A 21987-nucleotide genomic window follows, 5' to 3' on the forward strand; every position below is an offset into this window, starting at 1 on the left:
CCTTCCTACTGGCTAATTTTACCTTAATTTATTAGATACTTTATCTTGTTCCAGAAGGGATATAAGGTAATTCATATGGATACTTTAAAACAGAGCAAGACATGATAAATTGAAAGTATATGAAAAGAAAGAAAAGACAGGGACATAAAGTAGAACCATGAATGAGAGTACTATAACATGCATGCCACAAAAATCTGTTTAAACTGCTAACACATTATTCATGTGTTACTGTTCCTTCTTATAGCTGACACTGCAAAATGATCATGGTCATGTTTATTGAACTCAGATGTGACCTCAATACAGCACCCATTGAAAATAGTACTGATTGATCAGAGTTGGTCTGTAAAACCAAGCCTATTTCCCATCTCTGTTGAATATATTTCCTATGAATGAGCCACCAGGATAGCTCTAATATTTATTCCAGCCATTATAAGAAAGTAAATCTAGTTTGTTATACAAACCGTTATCCCTAAGATCAAAGCAGGCCAATTAGGACAAGCACGGTTATTGCCTTAATTATTGTTGTTCTTGTGGAGATTTTTACACATAAACAAAAAAAGAATAAATTATAAAATTCCCTATACTCTTCAACCACTTCAACTATTGTCAGAATTTAATTACAGCTATTCTCGGTAATAAGATGAGGGGCCCTCATAAAGACAGCATTCACAGGAGTGTTTGGAAGATGGTGGCATAGGAGGATCCTGAACTCGCCTCCTCCCACAGAAACAACAAACCTGCACCTACCTTTGGAACAGTTTCCTCTAAGAGAGATCTGGAAACTGGATAAAAAGAACCTTTACAACAAGGGACAACACAGAGAGGGGAGGAAGAGGCAGAGATACAGCCTTGCTGTCGAAAAAACCACACCCTAGCCATGGTGCTTCAGGATTGGGGGCAATCTCAAAGATACAGAGCTTTTCCTGGTGGAGGAGGGGAATTCGAGCTCCACATTAGGCACCCCAGCCCTTAGATCCAGCACAAGAGAGAAGAGATCCCATAATACCTGGCTTTGAAAACCAACAGGGAATATGCCTGGGAAAACTATAGAACCTCAGGGAAAGGACAACCTACTTTTATTTTTTTTTTTATTTATTTTTTTTTTTTTAAAGATTTTTATTTTTTTTCCTTTTTCTCCCCAAAGCCCCCCGGTACATAGTTGTATATTCTTTGTTGTGGGTCCTTCTAGTTGTGGCATGTGGGACGCTGCCTCAGCGTGGTTTGATGAGCAGTGCCATGTCCGCGCCCAGGATTCGAACCAACGAAACACTGGGCCGCCTGCAGCGGAGCGCGCGAACTTAACCACTCGGCCACCGGGCCAGCCCCAGGACAACCTACTTTTAAAGGGCCCACACACATAGAGTCATTTAGCCTGGAAACCAGCACAAAAACACCAGATAGGAAAGTGCATAGTCCATTGGTAAAAGAGACTTCATTCACTAAGCTTGGAGCACATCTTGTAGAGGCAGGAGGTGGATGGGCCCACCCCCCAGGGACTGAGACACTGGTGGCAGCCATTATTGTGACCTAGTTCAGCTGAGCTGACAGAGATGCAGGCAGGAGCCGTTGGAATCCTTCCTCTAGTTTGTTAGTACAGGGGTCTGCCCTCACCCACTGGAGCACCTGAAGCAATTGAGCCAGGCAACAGGCAGCCTGCTTCAGGGACAAGCCCCGCCCACCAGTGAACCACAGCAGACTTGTGCCACTGGGCCTTGAAACCAGCCACACGGGATATGCCTTTCCTACCAATGCTTGAAATGATTGGCATGCCCGGGGCCTGCCTGGCCCATCAGTGCTCCTGAGGCAGCTGTGCACCTCAGGGCTGCATAGCCAGTTCTTTCCTGAGGCCTGCCCTGCCCAAAAGCAAGATGGCAATAGTCATACACCTTGCAACCAGCCTCACAGGAAGCCTGCTCTGCCCACCAATGCATCTGAGGCAGCCAGCACTGTGGGGCTGTGCATCCAGCCACACTGAGAGCCTGCAACAGTTGTGTGCCTCCAGACATAGCAACCTGCCACATTGGGGGCTTGACTCACTTACCAGCAAAACTGCAGTAGTTGTGCAGCATCAGACCTTGCAGTCAGCCATGCTGAGGGCTTGCAATACCCAATAACATGCACATACCAGCTGCACATGACTGGGTCTCGCAACCAGCTGGCCTGGGGGCCAGCCCAGCCCACCTGCACACCTGTAGTAGTAGCAACTTCACCACAATAGAAGGGCACATGCAGGCCACACAGCGGATACCCCTGCAACATTTGACATGGGTGATGAGAGCATGCAGCTGGGCCCCATAAGATGTCTACATAAGGCCATGTTTCCAAGATTGGGAGATGTAGGTGATCTACCTAATACATAGGAGTAAGCACAGAGAAGTAGGCAAAAATGAGGAGACAAAGGAATATTTTCCAAATAACAGAATAGGACAAATCCTCAGAAAAAGAACTAAGTGAAACCTGATAAAGAGTACAAACTAGTCATAAGGATGCTCACCGAACTGGGGAGAAGAATAGATGAATACAGTGAGAACTTCAGAAGAGAATTAGAAAGTATCAAAAAGAACCAATCAGAGCTGAAGAATATAATAATGGAAATGAAAAATTCACTAGAGGGAATCAGCAGCAGGGTAGATGACACAGAAGAATGGATTAACAATCTGGATGAAAGAGTAGAGGAAATCACCCAAGCTGAACAGATAAAAGAATTAGAAAGACAGTCTAAGGGACTTCTGGGACAACATCAGGTGTACTAACATTTACATTATAGGTGTCTTGGAAGGCAGAGAGAGAAAGGGGCATAGAACTTATTTGAAGAAATAATAGCTGAAAACTTCCCTGACCTGTGGAAGGAAACAGACATCCAGGATAGGAGGCACAGAGTACACTAACCCAGATGAATCCAAAGAGGCCCACAGCAAGACACATTATGATTAAAAGTCAAGAATTAAAGAGAGAATCCTAAAAGCAGCAAGAGAAAAACAAGTTACATACAAAGGAAATCCCATAAGCTATCTTCTGACTTTTCAGCAGAAACCTTACAGGCTAGAGAGAGTGGCACAATATAGTCAGAGTGCTGAAAGGAAAAACCTTACAACCTACTCAGCAAGTTTATCATTCAGAATGGAAGGAGAGAGAAAGAGTTTTCCAGACAAAAAAACTAAAGGAGTTCATCCCCACTGAATTGGCCTTACAAGAAGTGTTAAAGGGACTTATTAAAATGGAAAAGAAAAGGCCACAAATAGGAATAAGAAAATTATTGAAGAAAAAATATCACTGGTAAAGCCAAATATATAGTAAAGGTAGTGTATCAACTGTCTATAAAGCTGGTATGAAGATCAAAAGACAAAAGTACTAATCTTCTGTATGATAAGAGGTTATGGGATACACAGAAATAAAACAGGTAAAGTATGATGTCATAAACATAAAGCTAGGCGGGGGAGTAAAAGTGTAAGGCTTTTAGTAAGAGGTCAAACTTGAGAGACCATAACTTAATATAGATTGCAAACCGAAAGCCTGTAATAATTACACACAAAAAAAGAGAAAGGAATCCAAACATAGCACTAAAGAAAGCCATCAAATCACAAGGGAAGAGAGCAAGAGAAGAAGAAAGGGACAGAAAAGAATTACAAAAACATCCGGAAAAAAGGTAACAAAATGGCAATAAGTACATTCTTATCAATAGTTACTGTAAATGTAAATGGACTAAATGCTTCAATCAGAAGATGTAGTTTGGCTGAATGGATAAAAAAGCAAGACCCATATATATGCTGCATACAAGAGAAACACTTCAGACTTAAATACACGAACTGAAAGTGAAGAGATGGAAAAAGATATTCCATGCAAATGGAAAGAAAGCTGGAGTAGCAATACTTGTATCAGACAAAATTTTAAGACAAAAATTGTAACAAGAGAAAAGGGCATTAAGTAATGATAGAGGCAATAGTCCAACAAGAGGATACAACATCTCTAAATATCTCTGTGCCCAATATAGGAGCATCTAAATACATAAAACATATATTAACAGACATAAAAGGAGAAATTCCAGTAACACAATAATAGGAAATTTTAACATTCCACTTACATCAGTGGAGAGATCACCCAGACGGAAGATCAATAAGGAAACATTGGCCTTAAATGACACCTTATACCACATGGACTTAATAGACGTATACAAGACATTCCATCCCAGAACTGCAGAATACACATTCTTTTTGTATGCATAGGGAATATTGTCCAAGTAGATCATGTATTAGGCCACAAACAAGTCTCAGTATATTTAAGAAGATTGAAATAATTTGAAGCATCTTTTCTGACCACAACAGTATGAAACTGGAAATCAACCACAAGAAGAAAACTGGAAAAGTCACAAACGTGGAGATTAAACAACATGCTACTGAATAACTGTTGGATCAGTGGAGGAGAAAAATTATCTAGAGACAAATGAAAATACAACATACCCAAATATATGGAATACAGCAAAAGTGGTACTAAGAGGACAGTTTATAGCAATACAGGCATAGCTCAAGAAACAAAAATCTCAAATAATCTAATATTAGACATAGAGGTACTAGAAAAAGAAGAACAAAGGAAGCCCCAAATAAGTAGAAGAAAGGAAATAATAAAAATGAGTGGAAGTAAATGAAATAAAGACAATAGGATCAATGAAACTGAGAGCTGTTTCTTTGAAAAAATAAAATTGGCAAAGCTTTAGCTGGACTAACCAAGAGAAAAAGAAAACACAAAATCAGAAACGAAAGAGGAGAAATTACAATGGATACCACAGAAATTCAAAAGATTATAAAAGAATACTATGGAAAGCTATATGCCAACAAACTGGGATAATATAGAAGAAATGGATAGATTCTTAAAATTATACAACCTCCAAAACTGAATCAAGAAGAAATAGAGAATCTGAGTAGGCAGATCAGTAGTAAATACATTGAAACAATAATCAGAAACTTCCGAAAAAACAAAGGTCCAGGGCGTAATGACTTCCCCAGTGATTTCTACCAAACATTCCAGGAAGATTTAATACCTGTCTTTCTCAAACTCTTCCAAAAAATTGAAGAGGAGGGGGGATTCTTTCTAACTCATTCTACAAGGCCAACACCCTGATACCAAAACCAGACAAGAACAATACAGAAAAGAGAATTACAGGCCAATATCACTGATGAACATAGATGCAAAAATCCTCAATGAGATACTAGCAAATTGAATACAGCAATATGTTGAGGATCATATACCATAAACAAATGAGATTTGTTCTAGGAGTCCAAGATGATTCAAGATCTGCAAATCAGTCAGTGTGATACACCATATTAACAAAGTGAAGAATAGAAATCACATGATCATCTCAATAAGATGCAGAGAAAGCATTCAACAACATACAGCATCCATTTATGATAAAACCTCTCAATAGGTATATAAGGAAAGTACTTCGACATAAGAAAGGCCATATATGACAAATAGTAACACCATATTGAATGGTGAAAAAGTGAAAGCTGTTGCTCTTAAGAATAGGAACAAGACAAGGATGCCTACTTTTACCGCTCATTTAACATAGTATTGGAAGTCCTAGCCACAGTAATTAGGCAAGAAAAGTAAATAAAAGGGATCCAAATTGGAAAGGAAGAAGTAAAACTGTTACTATTTGCAGATGATATGATTTTAAATATAGAAAACCATGAGTCCACCAAGAAACTATTAGAAATAATAAATACGGTAAAGTTGCAGTGTAGAAAATCAACATACAAAAATCAGTTGAGTTTCTGTCCACTAGCAACGAAGTAGCAGAAAGAGAAATCAAAAAGATAATCCCGTTTGCAATCATAACAAAAAGGATAGAATATCTAGAATAAATTTAACCAAGGAGATGAAAGGTCTGTGTACTGAAAACCATAAAACATTGTTGAATTCCAAGAAAACACAAAGAAATGGAAAGAGATTCCATGGTCGTGGACTGGAAGAATTAACATAGTTAATATGTCCATACATCCTAAACCAATCTACAGATTCAGTGCAATCTCTGACATCAAAGTTGCAGCAATGTTTTTCACAGAAATAGAACAAAGAATCCTAAAATTTATATAGAAAAACAAAAGACCCCAAATAGCCAAAAGAACCCTGAGAAAAAAGAACAAAGCTGGAGGTATCACACTCCCTGATTTCAAAATATACTACAAAATGATAATAACTAAAACAGCATGGTATTGGCAGAAAAACAGACACACAAATCAATGAAATAGAATTGAAAGCCCAGAAATACACCCAAAGATTTATAGATAGCTAATTTTTGACAGAAGAGCCAAGAACATACAATGGAGCAAAGAAAGTTTCTTCACTAAATGGTATTGGGAAAACTGGACAGCCACATGTAAAAGAATGAAAGTAGATCATCTTATCGCAAATACATAAAAGTTAACTCAAAATGGATTAAAGGATTAAAGACTCGAATGTAAGACCTGAAGCCATAAAACTCCTAGAAGAAAACATACGCAGTATGTTCTTTGACACTGTTCTCAGCAGTATCTTTTTGAATATCATGTCTCCTCAGGCAAGGGAAACAAAAAAAACAAATGGGACTACATCAAACTAAAAAACTTCTGCATAAGAAAGGAAACCATCAACAAAATGAAAGGACAATCTAACAATTGGGAGAAAATATTTGCAAATCATATATATAATGGGTTAATTTCCAAAATATATAAAGAACTCATACAACTCAAAACAAAAAAAAAACTATCAAAAAATGGACAGAGGCTATGGATGGATATTTTTCTAAAGAAGATATACAGAGGGCCAACAGGCACATGAAAGATGTTCAAGGTCAGTAATTATTAGGGAAATGCAAATCAAAACCTCAGTGAGATATCACCTCACACCTGTCAGAATGGCTATTATTAAAAAGAAATAACGGGGCTGGCACTGTGACCGAGTGGTTAAGTTCATGTGCTCCACTTCAGCAGCCCATGGTTCACGAATTTGAATCTTGGGTGCAGACCTAGATGCTGCTTTTCAAGCCATGCTGTGGTGGCATCCCACATAGAAGAACTAGAGTGACCTACAACTAGGATATACAACTGTGTACTGGTGCTTTGGGGAGAATAAAAAAAAAGAAGAAGCTTGGCAACAGATGTTAGCTCAGGGCCAGTCTTCCTCACCAAAAAGCATACTTTAAAAAAGACAAGAAATAACAGGAGTTGGAGAGCATGTGGAGAAAAGGGAACTCTTATATACTGCTAGTGGGAGTGTAAACTGGTGCAGCCACCATGGAAAACAATGTGGAGATTCCTCAAAAAATTAAAAATAGAACTAGCATGTGATCCAGGTATTCCACTTCTGGATTTATCCACAGAACATGAAAACACTGATTCAAAAAGATATATGCACCCCTATGGTCATTGTAGCATTATTCATAATAGCCAAGACTTGGAAACAACCTAAGTGCCTATTGGTAGATGAATGGATAAAGTAGGTGTGGTATATATATGCAATGAAATACTACTCAGCTGTTAAAAAAGATGAAATCTTGCCATTTGTGACAACATGGATGGCCCTTGAGGGTATTATGCTAAGCAAAATAAGTCAGACAGAGAAAGCCAAATACTGTATGATTTCATTCATGTGGAAGGTAAAACAACAACAACAAACAGACCCAGATTGGTGGTTGCCAGACAGGGAGGGGAGACGAGAGAGGGTGAAAAGAGTAAAAGGGCACATTTATACAGTGATGGATGACAAATAGCTTTGAGTGGTGAGCACCATGTAGTAGATACAGAAGTTGAAATATGTATACCTGAAATTTATAGAATGCTATTAACCAAGGTTACCTCAACAAAAGCTTTTTAAAAAAGACAGCATTCACATTGCTAACTCTCTCCAAGTTACCTGAAATTTAAAAAATAAAAATAGATAAGTTACTGAATTCTTACTCTGTCAGTTACTTTGCAAACATTTAACCAATTCAATGCTTACAGTATGTTTATAGGTGAGAAAACTGAGGCAAAGAAATATGGTGATTTGTTCAGGATCCCATGGCTGTAGGGGGTGGAACCAGGGTTCAAACCCAGCCAGTCTGCCTCCAGAGTGCTCACTCTTTACCACTATACTATTTCTCCTAATCTTCTCCACCTGAGCCAACAACCGTGTAGTCTTTGACTCTTCCATCTCTCTTCTCCCCTCCTAGTTAATCACCAGTCTTGCTGTTTTTACTATTTTAGCAATTCTCAATTTTCTCTTCTCTCTCTTAAACTATTGTGCTAGGTCAGTATCTTCTCTCTTACTGGCTTGTCAGTAAGAACCTTATTAGAAAATAAGCTTGGAAGATAAGGCTTATTAGAAAATAAAGTGTTCTAACTTATTTTACAATCTCCAGTTTTCTTTCTTTTGGTGCAGGATGGGACATGATTTTGAGGACTCCGTTGGTCAGGGTTCAATCAGGAAAATGGAAGCCACACTCTATATATTGAAATTGTAAATGGTTTTAATACAGAAATTTAAAGCTTTCACATACATTGGAAGGTCTGGGGTAACAAAGATTAGGGAAACAGTCATCTATTTCAGCCTCCAATGCTTGAAGCAGATGGTTCTTAAGAGTTTATCTGGAGGCTGCTGAGAATCTGTAAGAAACTCTTACCTACCATTTCATTCTGGTTTTTGTATGTTTCAGTTGTCTTTGAGACTTTCTCCTTGACCCATGAATTATTTAGACCTGTGATGTTTAATTTTCGTGTGTTTGGAGATTTTTGTGTATTTCTGTATTGATTTCTAGTTTGATTTAATTATGACCAGAGAGCATGTTCTGTATGATATCCTCCTTGTACATTTGTTGACATTTGTTTTATTGCTAGGCTATAGTCTGTGTTGGTGAATGTTCCATGGGATCTTGAAAAAAATGTTTATTCTGATGATGTTGGGTGGAGTTTTCTATATATGTAAATTAGATCCTCTTGGTTAATTGTGTTCTTCATATCTTCTTTATCCTTACAGGTTTTCTTTCGGTAGTTTTATCAGTTGCTAAGAGGGCTGTTGAAGTTCTCAACTATAATTGTGAATTTGTCTATTTCTCCTTTCAGCTCTATTATTTTTTGCTTCTTGTATCTTAAGGCCTTATTGTTTGGTTTGTACATTTTGTCTTCCTGGTGTATTGACCCTTTTATCACTTTATCTGATATTAATACAACCATGCCTATGTTTTTAAAAGTAATTTGTGTTTTTTTTAAAGATTTTCTTATTTTTCCTTTTTCTCCCTGAAGCCCCCCAGTACATAGTTGTGCATTTTTAGTTGTGGGTCCTTCCAGTTGTGGCACGTGGGATGCCACCCCAGCATGGTCTGATGAGTGGTGCCATGTCCGCGTCCAGGAGTCAAACCGGCGAAACCCCGGGCCACCGAAGCGGAGCATGCGGACTTAACTACTCGGCCATGGGGCCAGCCCCCTGTGTTTTGTTTTTTTTTTTCCATCCATTTACTTAAAGCTATCTATGTTACTGAATTTAAAGTCTGTTGCTTGTAAATGGCATATGATTTCATTGTGTTTTTTCTTAACTTTGCTCATCTTCACTTCTTAACTGGGACATTTATACCATTTACACTTAAGGTGATTATTGATGTGTTAGGGTTAAGTCTACCATTTTATTATTTGTTTTGTTTTTTCCTGTTCATTTATTTCTCTTTTCTTGCCTTCCTTTGGGTTACTTGAACATTTTTTGAGTCCGTGTTAATTTATTTATGGTCTTTTTGAGTGTATTGCTTTCTATAGTTTTCTTAGTGGTTGGTCTGAGTATTACAATATACACGTGTGTTATCATATTCTGCTTGTATCAGTGTTTTAACACTTTGAATGACAGGTAGAAGCCTTCTGTTTAGGTTCCTTTACCCTCCCATTTTTAAATGTCATTGTCTTGAGCATCAGTGTTACAACTTGTGTTTCAATCATCACATATGATTTAGGAAACTCAGGATGAGGAGGATAGTTTTTGATATTTACTTACATTTCTGTTCTTTCCATTGTTATTTCTTTCTTCTTAACACTCCAAAACCCCTTTTTTTTATTCGTTTCCTTTTTGTTTGAAGTACTTCCTTTAGCCATTCTGTAAGAGTCTTCTGCTGACAAACTCTCTTAGTTTTCCTTCATCTGAGAGCATCCTGATTTCACCTTCATTCTGATGGATATTTCACTGGATATACAATTTGTGGTTGAAAGTTCTTTTCTTTCATCAGTTGAAAAATGTTGTGCCCCTTCCTTCTGGTTTCCATGGTTTCACATGAGAAATCCTCTTATTCTAATGGATATTCCTTTGTAGGGAATGTTTTGTTTGTCTTTGGTTGCTTTCAAGATTTTTTCTTTGTTTTTAGCTTTCAGAAATTTTATTAATTTCTTTGATGTTATTCTATTTGGATCACTTTCTTTTTTGGATTGGGGGGTGGTCATAAGATGCCCTGTCACTGTGTTGTTGTTCTAGTCCTGTGGTCTCTACCCAGTTTGTCACTGTGTTGTTCCTCTAGCCCTACGGTCTCTACCCAGTTTGCCTTCCTGTTTGGCCTTTCAGAGATTGCCTTTGGTTGTCTTTTATGTTATTTCCAAACTTTATAGTGTACTTAGTGGTGAGGAGCAGGAAGAGACCAGAAGTCTTTTTGCTCATGTTTTAATTACGGTGTATGGAACTTATTTGGATCTGGATTTAAATAAACTGTATAACAGTAAAATAATTTATGATATTTATGAGATGTTGGAAAATTTGAAAGCTGGATATCTTATTTAAAGAGTTATTAAATTTTTAGTGTGATATTGTGACAGTCTCAAAATAAAAGACTATCTTTTAGAAATTTACATTTACAGGTGAAATTATGAGATGTATAGGATTTGCCTCAAAAGTAATACATATGGGTTTGTGCATAGGGCAAGGGTGGTCATTGGTTGATGGTTGTTGGGGCAGGGTGAATACGTGGGATTCAGAATATCTTTGTGTATGTAAGAAATTCTCCATATTTAATAGTTTTTAGAAGTTTAAGATGTATTTCTTGAACACAGGTTAGGTATTAAGGATGAAGCCAATTTACCTAGTTTATTTTCTTTGTACATAACATATGAGCTTTGGGGGAAGCAACATGATGTAAGTTATTAAGTTTTGAATATATTTGCTTATAAGGTGAAGAAGTATTAAAAGTGCTTATAGTGTGTGTGTCAACTGTGATTGATACTTTAGAAGTCCCAGGAACTGTGTTGGTTGCTTGTAAACAAGTAGTTGTTATTATAAAAGTGTTTTTATCCTACAAGAGCTAATGTGCTTATTTTGAGTAAATGCTCACCAGAATCTGAAGAGTTCCAGATTTGACTCTGCTGTAGGATTGGTGTTTTGGTACATTGGGAGTTTATTCATTCTCATTTTCTTTAACAGCTCTCTGTTAAAAATCAGGAATTTGAGACAAATGAAGATGGAATCCCCAAAGTGGATCAGTTTCATTTGGTATGTGACATTTTTGTCATCTGCTGATGGAAATGTGATATATGTGTGTAGCAGTAATGTAAAACTTAAATATTTGACTGGAAACGTCCTCTAGTTTTTGTAAGAATGCAAAATGACATTCACAATAAAGAAGTATTGAAAAAAGTTCAAGTACCCTACTTATATCACTGCTGGAGAATTACTGATAGAGGATACTGCTGGATTGTATGTTTTTCTCACAATTATATTAATAATCTATGTAATAATTAAGGAAAAATAGTCTTTGCTGTATCTTCCAAGATCATATTATATTAAAATGAATGTTTTACTATTTTTTTTAAAAGATTTTATTTTTCCTTTTTCTCTCCAAAGCCCCCTGGTACATAGTTGTGTATTTTTAGTTGTGGGTCCTTCTAGTTGTGGCATGTGGGATGCTGACTCAGCATGGTTTGATGAATGGTGCCATGTCCATGCCCAGGATTCGAACTTGCGAAACCCTGGGCTGCCAAAGCAGAGCACACAAACTTAACCACTCGGCCGCAGGGCCGGCCTCTGTTTTACTATTTTTTATAAGTACCTAGCTATATCTTTTCTTTTTCATACATCTATGTCAATCATATTGCTTTGCCATTCATATATGTATTCAGCCAATGTATTTTGAGTACCTATTCTATACCAGGAATTGAAATAGGTGCTGGTTAGTAGGATTGCAACATTGAAGAAATTAATAATTTAGAAACGTGAACAAGTAAACAACCAAGATCTATAAATAGAATATTAAGAAAATATTTTGGAAGAAGCTAATTTTTAATTCTACAAAGAAAGGGGGAGGGAAGAGGTAGGTCAAAAATGCCACCAAGTAGTTATTTGAGGTGAATCTTCAAGATTGAATTAGGAGCTTTACGAGAGGTAGAATGAGGTGACGGGCATTTCAGGTAAAGACAATAGCCTGCACTAAGACATGAAAATATTAAATTCTTTTGAAATGGAATAGTCCAGTATGACTAGATATTATGAGGTTAAATGTGGCAGTAAATGAGTCTATAAAAGCATAATAATCAGACTCTGAAAGTTCTCATTATTTATTTATTTATCTTTGGTGAGGAAGATTGGCCCTGATTAACATCTGTTTCCAATCTTCCTCTTTTTTTGCTTGAGGAAGATTGTTGCTGAGCTAACATCTGTGCCAATCTCCCTCTATTTTATGTGGGATGCTGCCACAGCGTGGCTTGATGAGTGGTGCTAGGCCCACATCTGGAGTCTGAACCTGTAAACCCTGGGCTGCCCAAGCAGAGTACACGAACTTAACCGCTACACTGCCAGGCCAACCCCTAAAAGTTGTCATCTTTTAAAAAAAAATACTTGTTTTATATTTTACAACTGTTTTTTTTAACTTTATTTTTCTTAGAGCAGTTTTAGGTTCACAGCAAAATTGAGAGGAAGATACAGAGATTTCCCACATACTCCATCCCCACATATGCATAGTCTATCTATATCATAGTTGTCAACATCCCCTACCAGAGTGGTACATTTGTTACAATTGATGAACCTACATTGACCATCATTATCACCTAAAGTCAATAGTTTACGTTAGGGTTCTCTCTTGGTGCTATACATTCTTATAAGTTTGGACAAAATTATCATGACATGTATCTACCGTTAGAGTATTTTCACTGCCCTAAAAGTCTTCTGTGCTCTGCCTATTCATCTCTGTCTTCCCCAAACTGCTGATAACCACTGATCTGTTTATTGTCTCCATAGTTTTGCCTTTTCCAGAATGTCATATATTTGGAATCATACAGTATGTAACATTTTCTGATTGGCTTTTTTCCCACTTAGTAAAATGCATCTAAGATTCCTGCATGTCTTTTCATGTCTTGATAGCTCTTTTTTTCAGTGCTGAATAATATTCCATTATTTGCTTGTACCACAGTTTATTTATCCATTCATCTGCTGAAGGACGTCTTGGTTGCTTCCAGGTTTTGGCAATTATGAATAAAGCTCCAATAAACATCCATGTTCAGGTTTTTGTGTGAACATAAGTTTTAATTTCCTTGGATCAATACCAAGGAGTGCAACTGATGGATAGTATGTTTAGTTTTGTAAGAAACTGCTGAACTGTCTTTCAAAGTGTCTGTACCATTTTATATTGCCACCAACAGTGAATGAGAATTCCTGCTACTCCGCATCCTTGCCAGCATTTGGTATTGTCTGTGTTCTGAATTTTGGCCATTCTAATAGATGTGTAGTGATATCTCCTTGTTGTTTTAATTTACATTTTCCTCATGTTGTGATGGAGCATCTTTTCATATGCTTATTTGCCATCTGTATACCTTCTTTTGTGATGTCTTGCAAGGTCTTTGGCCCATTTTTTAATCATATTGTTTTCTTATTGTTGAGCTTTAAGTGTTCTTTGCATATTTTGAATAGCAGTCCTTTATCAGATATATTTTTTGCAAATGTTTTCTCACAATACATTGCTTGTCTTTTTATTTTCTTGACAGGGTCTTTTGGAGAGCAGAAATTTTTAATTTTTATGAAATCCATTATCAGTTCTTTCTTTCATGAATTGTGCCTTTGGTGTCATATCTAGAAAGTCATCGCCAAACCCAGGATCATCTATATTTTCTCCTATTTTATCTTCTAGGAGTTTTAAGTTTTGCATTTTACATTTAGGTCTGGATTTAGATCAAACTCCATTTTGAATTAATTTTTGTGAAGGTTGTAGGGTCTACATCTAGATTCATTATTTTGCACATGGATGCCCAGTTGTTCCAGCACCATTTGTTGAAAAGACTGTCTTCTCTATTGTTATTGCCTTTTCCCCTTTGTCAAGAATCAGTTGACTATATTTATGTGGGTCTGTTTTGTTCCATTGACCTGTTTCTTTATTAACAATACCACACAGTCTTGATTACTGTACCTTTATAGTGAGTCTTGAAGTTGAGTAGTGTTAGTCCTCCAACTTTATTCTTCTACTTCAATATTGTGTTGGCTATTCTGAGTCTTTTGCCTCTCTATAAACTTTAGAATCAGTTTGTTGATATCCACAAAGTAACTTGCTGGGATTTTGATTGGGATTGCATTGAATCTGTAGATCAAGGTGGGAAGAATTGATATCTTGATAGTTTTGAGTCATCTTATCCATTAACATGGAATATCTCTCCATTTATTTAGTTCTTTGGTTTCTTTCATCACAGTTTTATAGTTTTCCTCATATAGATCTTGTACATATTTTGTTAGATTTATACCTTAGTATTTCATTTTTTGTGGGCTAATGTAAGTGGTATTGTGTTTTTAAATTCAGATTCCATTTGTTCGTTGCTAGTTTATAGGAAAGTGGTTGACTTTTGTATATTAATGTCCTGCAACCTTGCTATAATCATTTATTAGTTCCAGGAGTGTTTTCCCCCAGTGCTTTCAGATTTTCTACCGAGATATTCATATAATCCATGAACAAAGACAGTTTTTATTTCTTCCTTTCACTTGACTCAATCTCATGCCATTTTGATAGTTTGGACTTCAGTGAAGGAACACACCTGGTTTTAACTCTGTAGTTGCTTAACTTACTTGACCACAGAAATATTTATTTTATAGTATCTACTAATATCCCTTGAAATTAGTTTTTAAGAAACACACATTAGAAATGAATATTAAGCAGCTTTGCTGCACTTCAGTAGTAGTAAAAAACATTGGAGACAACTTTGGGAGATTATGAAACTGTTCATTACACTTACTGGTTATCTCTGTAGAATGAGATAACAAAGAAGGTTGATAATGTTTTACACTTGAAAAGCCTATGATACAAGTTTCTTGCCATTAGAAAAATGCCTGTACTGCTACATTAGAGGTTACACCTTTACCCAAAGTGAACACCTGAAACCCTACTCTTTCAAGTTTGATAGAAAAATTATCCTGTGATAAATTATCTTGAAATTTAGTGACTTAACGCATTTGTTTTACATTTTGTGACTCAGGAATCTGGGCACAGCTTATTTGGGTCCTCTGCTTTAGTGTGTTTCACAGGCTGCAGTCAAGTTTTCAGCTGGGCTGTAGTCATCTTAAAGCTCGACTAAGGATTTGCTTCCAAGCTCACATAATTGTTGGCAGAATTCACTTCCTCTCTAGTTGTTGCCCAGAGGTTGCCCTCAATTCTTTGCCATATTTCCATCTTGGCAACTTGTGCCATCTAAGTCTGTAAACACAGAAGGCAGTAGAAAGTCTGTTAGCTAGACAGAAGTCACAGTTTTTCATGATCAACTCATGGAAGTGACATCCCATCACTTTTTATCTTTGTTAGAAGCCTTTCACTAGGTCAAGCCCACACTCAAGATGAAGGGATTACATAGGACAAGAATACCAGGAAGTAGGGATCCCTGGGGGACATGTTAGAAGTCTGCTTGTCACAGGTTGTAATCTGTCAGCTGTGTGCTAGGCACTGTGCTTGGTGTGTGTATAAGGAAGGTGGATAACTACAAGAAGAGCCTGTTTAATGTAGGTAGCTACTTGCAGACATCAAATTAGAAGAATACTTGGCTTGTGTAGTAGTAGCTTCTATGATCTGAGGCAGCCATTAGGGATAGGAATGGGGTTGTCTTTACCTACATTTTGTGATCACATGTATTTATCAAATAAATGAGGAAACTATAGACTGGACATTTAGGAGGGCCATACCATAAGTGGAGAGGAATCCTCGAATCATGCAAATAAAAGAGATGTTAGAGAATAATTAATTCACTGGTCTCTAACCCCTAGAAGAATTTCTTCAGTAACGTCTCTGACAGATGGCCTTCAGCCTCTGCTTAAGTACTTTTAAGTTCAGAGCAACTCATTTCACTATTGTACAACTCTTACGTTTGTTTGAAGATTAGTTCCTACAAATAGGTGCTCCTTCATGTAAAATGTGTATGATGCAAAATTGAGAAGTTACAGAAGGAAGCACATACTGTGAAAAGTAATCTTTTTAGCAATGTGTCTCTCAGCTACCCAAGTTTCTTCCCCCAAAACACTATGTTATTGCTAGTTTCTTATAAATCTTTCCAGAAAAGTCTATGTATCTATCCTCTTAAAAATAGATTGTTTCGGGGGCCAGCCCTGTGGCCAAGTGGTAAAGTTCTTGCGTTCCATGTCGACGGCCCAGGGTCTCCTGGGTTCGGATCCTGGGCGCGGACATGGCACCGCTGATTAGGTCATGCTGAGGTGGTGTCCCACATAGCACAACTAGAAGGACCCACAACTGAAAATACAACTATGTACCGGGGGGCTTTTGGGAAAAAAAGGAAAAATAAAATCTTTAAAAAAAAAAAAATAGATTGTTTCACTCTTTTTTTAAAAAAATTTATATTTGGTCTGTAAGCTCAATAAGGGCAGGGACTTTGTGTTATGCATCATTGTATTCCCAGTGTCTGTGGCAGTGCTTGACACATAGTAGGAGCTTGATAAATATTTTTTGAATGAATGAATGAATTTTGCTTTATTGTATTTTTTCTGGTAAGTGTTCCTCATCTGCCATTTTTTGGACCTGCCTTTTTCTCCCATTTTCCCCCTATATTTTTAATTCCTCTGGAATCCATTTTTGTGTATGATATGGAGTAAGGATCTAATTTTATCTTTTTTATTTTTATTTTTTGGTGAGGAAGACTGGCCCTGAGCTAACATCTGTTGCCAGTCTTCCTCTTTTTTGCTTGAGGAAGATTGTTGCTGAGCTAACATCTATGGCGGTCTTCCTCTATTTTTCATATGTGGGATGCTGCCGCAGCATGGCTTGATGAGCAGTATGTAGGTCCATGCTCAGGATCAGAACATGCAAACCCTAGGCTGCTAAGACGGAGCGCACAAACTTAACCATTTGGCTATGGGGCTGACCCCTGTTGAGAACTTTGAAGATCTGTCGTCTTAACAGCTTTCAAATATGAAGTAAAGTATTATTATTTTTAACAACGTAATATCTCTGAAATTGGCATGTTTCTCACAATTGAGGTATTTTTATCATTGTTCGTAGTTTTATTGGCAGTATTTCAATTCCTTAGTGTTTTAATGTGTCTTACATTAAAAGAAATATGGCATGTCTTTCATTAAAGTTTTATAATCTTTTTTAAACAGCTTTATTGAGAAATAAGTTAAATATCTTACAATTCACCCAAAGTGTACAATTCAGTGGCTTTCAGTATATTCACGGATATGTGGTGTAACCATCACCACAGTTTTACAACATTTTTATCACCTCAAAATGAAACTCTGTACTTTTTGGCTATCACCTCTCTATGTCCCTATACCCCCACCTGAGTTGTAAACAACCACTAATCTACTTTCTGTCTCTTGAGATTTCCTTATTCTGGATGTTCAATTTAATGGGATCATATAGTATGTAGACATTTGTGTCTGGCTTTTTCACTTAGCATAATGTTTTCAAGGTTCATTTAAGTTGTAGCATGTATCAGTACCTCATTCCTTTTTAAGGTCAAATAATTTTCCATTATGTGGACTTACCACGTTTTACCTACCCTTTTTGCCTGTTTCTACCTTTTAGCTATTATGAATAATGCTGCTATGAATATTTGTATATGAGTATTTGTGTGGACTTATATTTCGTTTCTCTTGGGTATGTACCTAGGAGTGGAATTACTGGATGAAATGGTAACTCTGTTGAGCTGAGGAACTGCCAGAGTGTTTCCCAACATGACTGCACCATTTTACATTTCTACCAGGGGTGTGTCAGGGTTCCAAGTTCTTTTTATCTTCTCCAGCACTGGTTGTTATCTGTCTCTCTGATTCTAGCCATCCTACTGGGTGTGAAGTGGTATCTCATTGTAGTTTTGATTTGCATTTCTTTGATGACTAATGATGTTGAACATTTGTGTATTTTTCTTCAAGAAATGTCTATTCATAACTTTTTGCTCATTTTTAAATGGGGTTATTTGTCTTTATATTATTGAGTTGTAAGATTTCCTTATAGTCTAGATACGAGTCCTTTATTAGATATATGATAAATATTTTCTCCCATTCTGTGGGTTGCATTTTCACCTTCTTGATGGTGTCCTTTGAAGCACACCTTTTTAATTTTCATGAAGTCCACTTTAATCTATTTTTTCATTAGTTCCTTAGTTTCTGTTTTATTTCTAAGAGTTCTTTGCTAAATCCAAGGTCATGAAGATTTACTCCTATATTTTCTTCCAAGAGAAGAAATTTTATAGTTATAGCTCTTACATTTAGTCCTTTGGAGTTAAATTTTGCATATTGTGTGAGGTAAAATTTCAACTTCATTCCTTTGCATGTGCTTATCCAGTTATCCCAGTACCATTTGTTGAAAAGCCTGTTCTTTCTGTTGAGTGGTCTTGGCACCTTTTTGAAATCAGATGGCTAATTCCATGGGTTTATTTCTGGATTCTTAATTCTATTCCATTGATATATATGTCTGTCCTTGTCCTGGTACCACAGTCTTGATTACTGTTGCTTCGTATTAAGGTTTGAAATTGGGAAATGTGAGTTCTCCTAATTTGTTCTTTTTTTTTCAGGATTATTTGGCCTATTCTCGGTCCCTTGCAATTCTATATGAATTTTTCCCCTCTTGTCTTATTTTTATTTGTGTATGTATGTGATAAACACACTTAACATAAGGACTAGCAGATATTTGGTTCTGTCCAAAATGTCCATAAGACATTGAGTCCGTGACAAAAGGTCCTTGATACTTGGTCCTGTCTAAAATGTTTATCAGACGTTAGTCTGTAAGACATTTGGTCTGTGGCAAGTAGTCCTTAACATTTGGTCTTATCTAAAATGTCCATGAGCATATTTGGTCCATGCCCAGTGTTTTTGGACAGGAATAAATATCAAGGACCTTTTAGCATGGACCCCGGTGTTTCCATGGACATTTTGGATAGGACCAATATAACCAGATATCACAGATGTTTTGGCATGACCCAAAAGTCTGATGAACGTTTTGGACAGGACCAAATGTCCTACAGGGAACATGAGATCTGGCCTCTTAGTAATATTTTAAATATAGTCATGAGCCATGTAGTGATGTTTCAGTCAACAATGGACCGCATATATGACAGTGGTCTCATAAGATTAGTGCTATATAGCCTAGGTGTATACTAGGCTGTCAGATCTAGGTTTGTATAAGGACACTCTATGATGTTTTCACAATGAGGAAATCAACTAATGATGCATTCCTCAGAATGTAAACTCGTCGTTAAGTGACATGTGACTGTACACAATAAAGTATCGTTAACTGTAGGCAGTATGCTGTACAGTAGATCTGTAGGACTTATTCATTTTGCATAACTGAAATTTTGTTCCCTTATACCACTACTTCCCCTTTTCCCACTCCCCCCAGCCCTTGGTAACCAGTATTCTACTCTCTGCTTCTATGAGTTTGATTATTTTAGATTCCTCATAAAGTAGGATCATGCAGTATTTGTTCTTCTGTGTCTGGCTTATTTCGCTTAGCATGGTGTACTACAGGTTCATCCATGTTGTTGCACTTGGCAGAATTTCCTCCTTTTTTAAGACTGAATAATGGTCTACTGTGTGTAAGTATCATATTTTATCAGTTTATGTGTTGATGGAAATTTAGGATGCTTCCATGTCTTGGCTTTTGTAAATAGTGCTGCAGTGAACACAGGAATGCAAATATCTCTTTGGGATCCTGATTTCAGTGCCTTTGGATATATACTCAGAAGTGGAATTGCTGGATCATATGGTAGTTCTATTTTTCGTTTCTTGAGGAATCTGCATACTGTTTTCCATAGTGGCTGCAACAGTTTACATTCCCACCAACAGTGTACAAGGGTTCCCTTTTCTCTACATCCTTTCCAATACATAACCTTTCATTGTTTTTGCTGGTAGCCATCCTAACAGGTGTAGAGTGATAGCTTACTGAAGTTTTGGTTTGCATTTCCCTCATTATTAGTGACTGAGCACCTTTTGTATATACTTCTTGGCCATTTGGCCATTTGTACATCTTCCTCGCAGAAATGTCTTTTCAGGGCCTTAGCTCTTTTTTTAAATTGACTTATTTGGAGATTTTTTGGTATTAGGTTGTGGCAGTTCCTTATATATTTTGGATATTAAACTTTATCAGATATATGGTTCGCAAATATTTTCTCCCATTCTGTAGGTTGCCTTTTTACTTTGTTGATTGCTTCCTTTGCTGTGGAGAAGCATTTAGTTTCATGTAATACCGTTTGTGTATTTTTGCTTTTGTTCCCTGTGCATTTGATGTCAAATCCGAAAAATCATTACCAAGACTTACATAAGAAGCTTCTCCCCTGTTGTCTGGTAGGAGTTTTACAGTTTCAGGTCTTACATTTAAGTCTTTAATCCATTTCAGTTTGATTTTTGTGTATGGTGTATGATAATGGTTCAGTTTCATTCTTTTGCGTGTGTATATCCAGTTTTCCTAACACTGTTTTGTTGGAGAAACTAGTCTTTGACCATTTTGTATTGTTGACACATTTGTCAAAGATCAGTTGACTATGTATGTTTATTTCTAGGTTCTCTATTTTGTTCCAGTAATCTGTGTGTCTGTTTTTGTGCCAGTACTATACTGTTTTGGTTATGATAGCTTTAATGATACAGTTTGAAATCAGGAAGTGTGATACTTCCAGCTTTGTTCTTCTTTTCAAGATTACTTTGGCTAGTAAGGATCTTTTGTGATTCCATATGAATTTTAGGATTGTTCTTTGTGTTTCTGTGAAAGAATTCCTTTGGAATTTTGGTAGAGATTGCACTGAATCTTTAGATCACTTTGGGTAATATGGACATTTTAATAATATTAATTCTTCTAATCGGTGAGCATGGAGTAGCTTTCCATTTATTTGTGTGTTCTTCAATTTCTTACAGTTTTCAGTGTGTAGATATTTCACTGCCTTGGCTAAATTTATTATTAGGTATTTTATTGTTTTGATGCTATTGTAAATGGGATTGTTTTATTTCTTTTTCACATGTTTTGTTGTTAGTGTATAGAAATGGAACTGAATTTTGTATGTTTTGTAACATGAAGATTTATTGAATTCATTGATTAGTTTTAACAGTTTTTTGGTGGAGTCTTTAGGATTTTCTGTATATACGATTATGTCATCTGCAAACAGAGACAATCCCTTTCTGATTGGGATACTTTTATTTTTTTTCTTGCCTAATTACTCTGGCTACGAGGTCCATTACTCTGTTCAATAAGAGTGGTGAGAGTGGGCACTCTTATCTTAGATGGAAAGCTTTCAGCCTTTCACCATTGAGTATGTGTTAGCGGTGGGCTTGTCAAAAATGGCCTTTATTATGTTCCTTCTCTACCCAGTTTGTTGAGAGTTTTTATCGCGTGTGAATGTTGAATTTTGTCAGATGATTTTTCTGCATCTATCAAGATCATGTGATTTTTATGTTTCATTCTGTTAATGTGATGTATCACGTTTATTGATTTGTATATGTTGAACCGTCTTTGCATACCAGGATGAATCCCACTTTATCATGGTGTGATCTTTTTAATGTGCTGTTGAACTTGGTTTGCTAGTATTTTGTTGAAAATTTTTGCATGTATGTTCA

At 36.7% G+C, this 21987-nt stretch overlaps 1 protein-coding gene across 2 annotated transcripts in view; it reads left to right on the top strand.

Annotated features, from left to right (window-relative positions):
* The window catches only part of STK31 (serine/threonine kinase 31), a 118182-nt gene that overhangs the window by 82040 nt on the left and 14155 nt on the right, over window positions 1-21987 (top strand). Inside the window, exon 23 of one of the 2 annotated variants that reach the window (XM_044765853.2) lies at window positions 11398-11466. The exons of the other annotated variant lie outside the window; for it this stretch is intronic. Within the exon in view, the coding sequence (XP_044621788.2) occupies window positions 11398-11466 (69 nt within the window). The remainder of the gene's footprint in view (window positions 1-11397; window positions 11467-21987) is intronic. 2 annotated transcript variants of the gene reach the window in all.

The sequence above is a fragment of the Equus asinus genome, chromosome 1, assembly GCF_041296235.1.
Source record: "Equus asinus isolate D_3611 breed Donkey chromosome 1, EquAss-T2T_v2, whole genome shotgun sequence".
Lineage (NCBI taxonomy): Eukaryota > Metazoa > Chordata > Mammalia > Perissodactyla > Equidae > Equus > Equus asinus.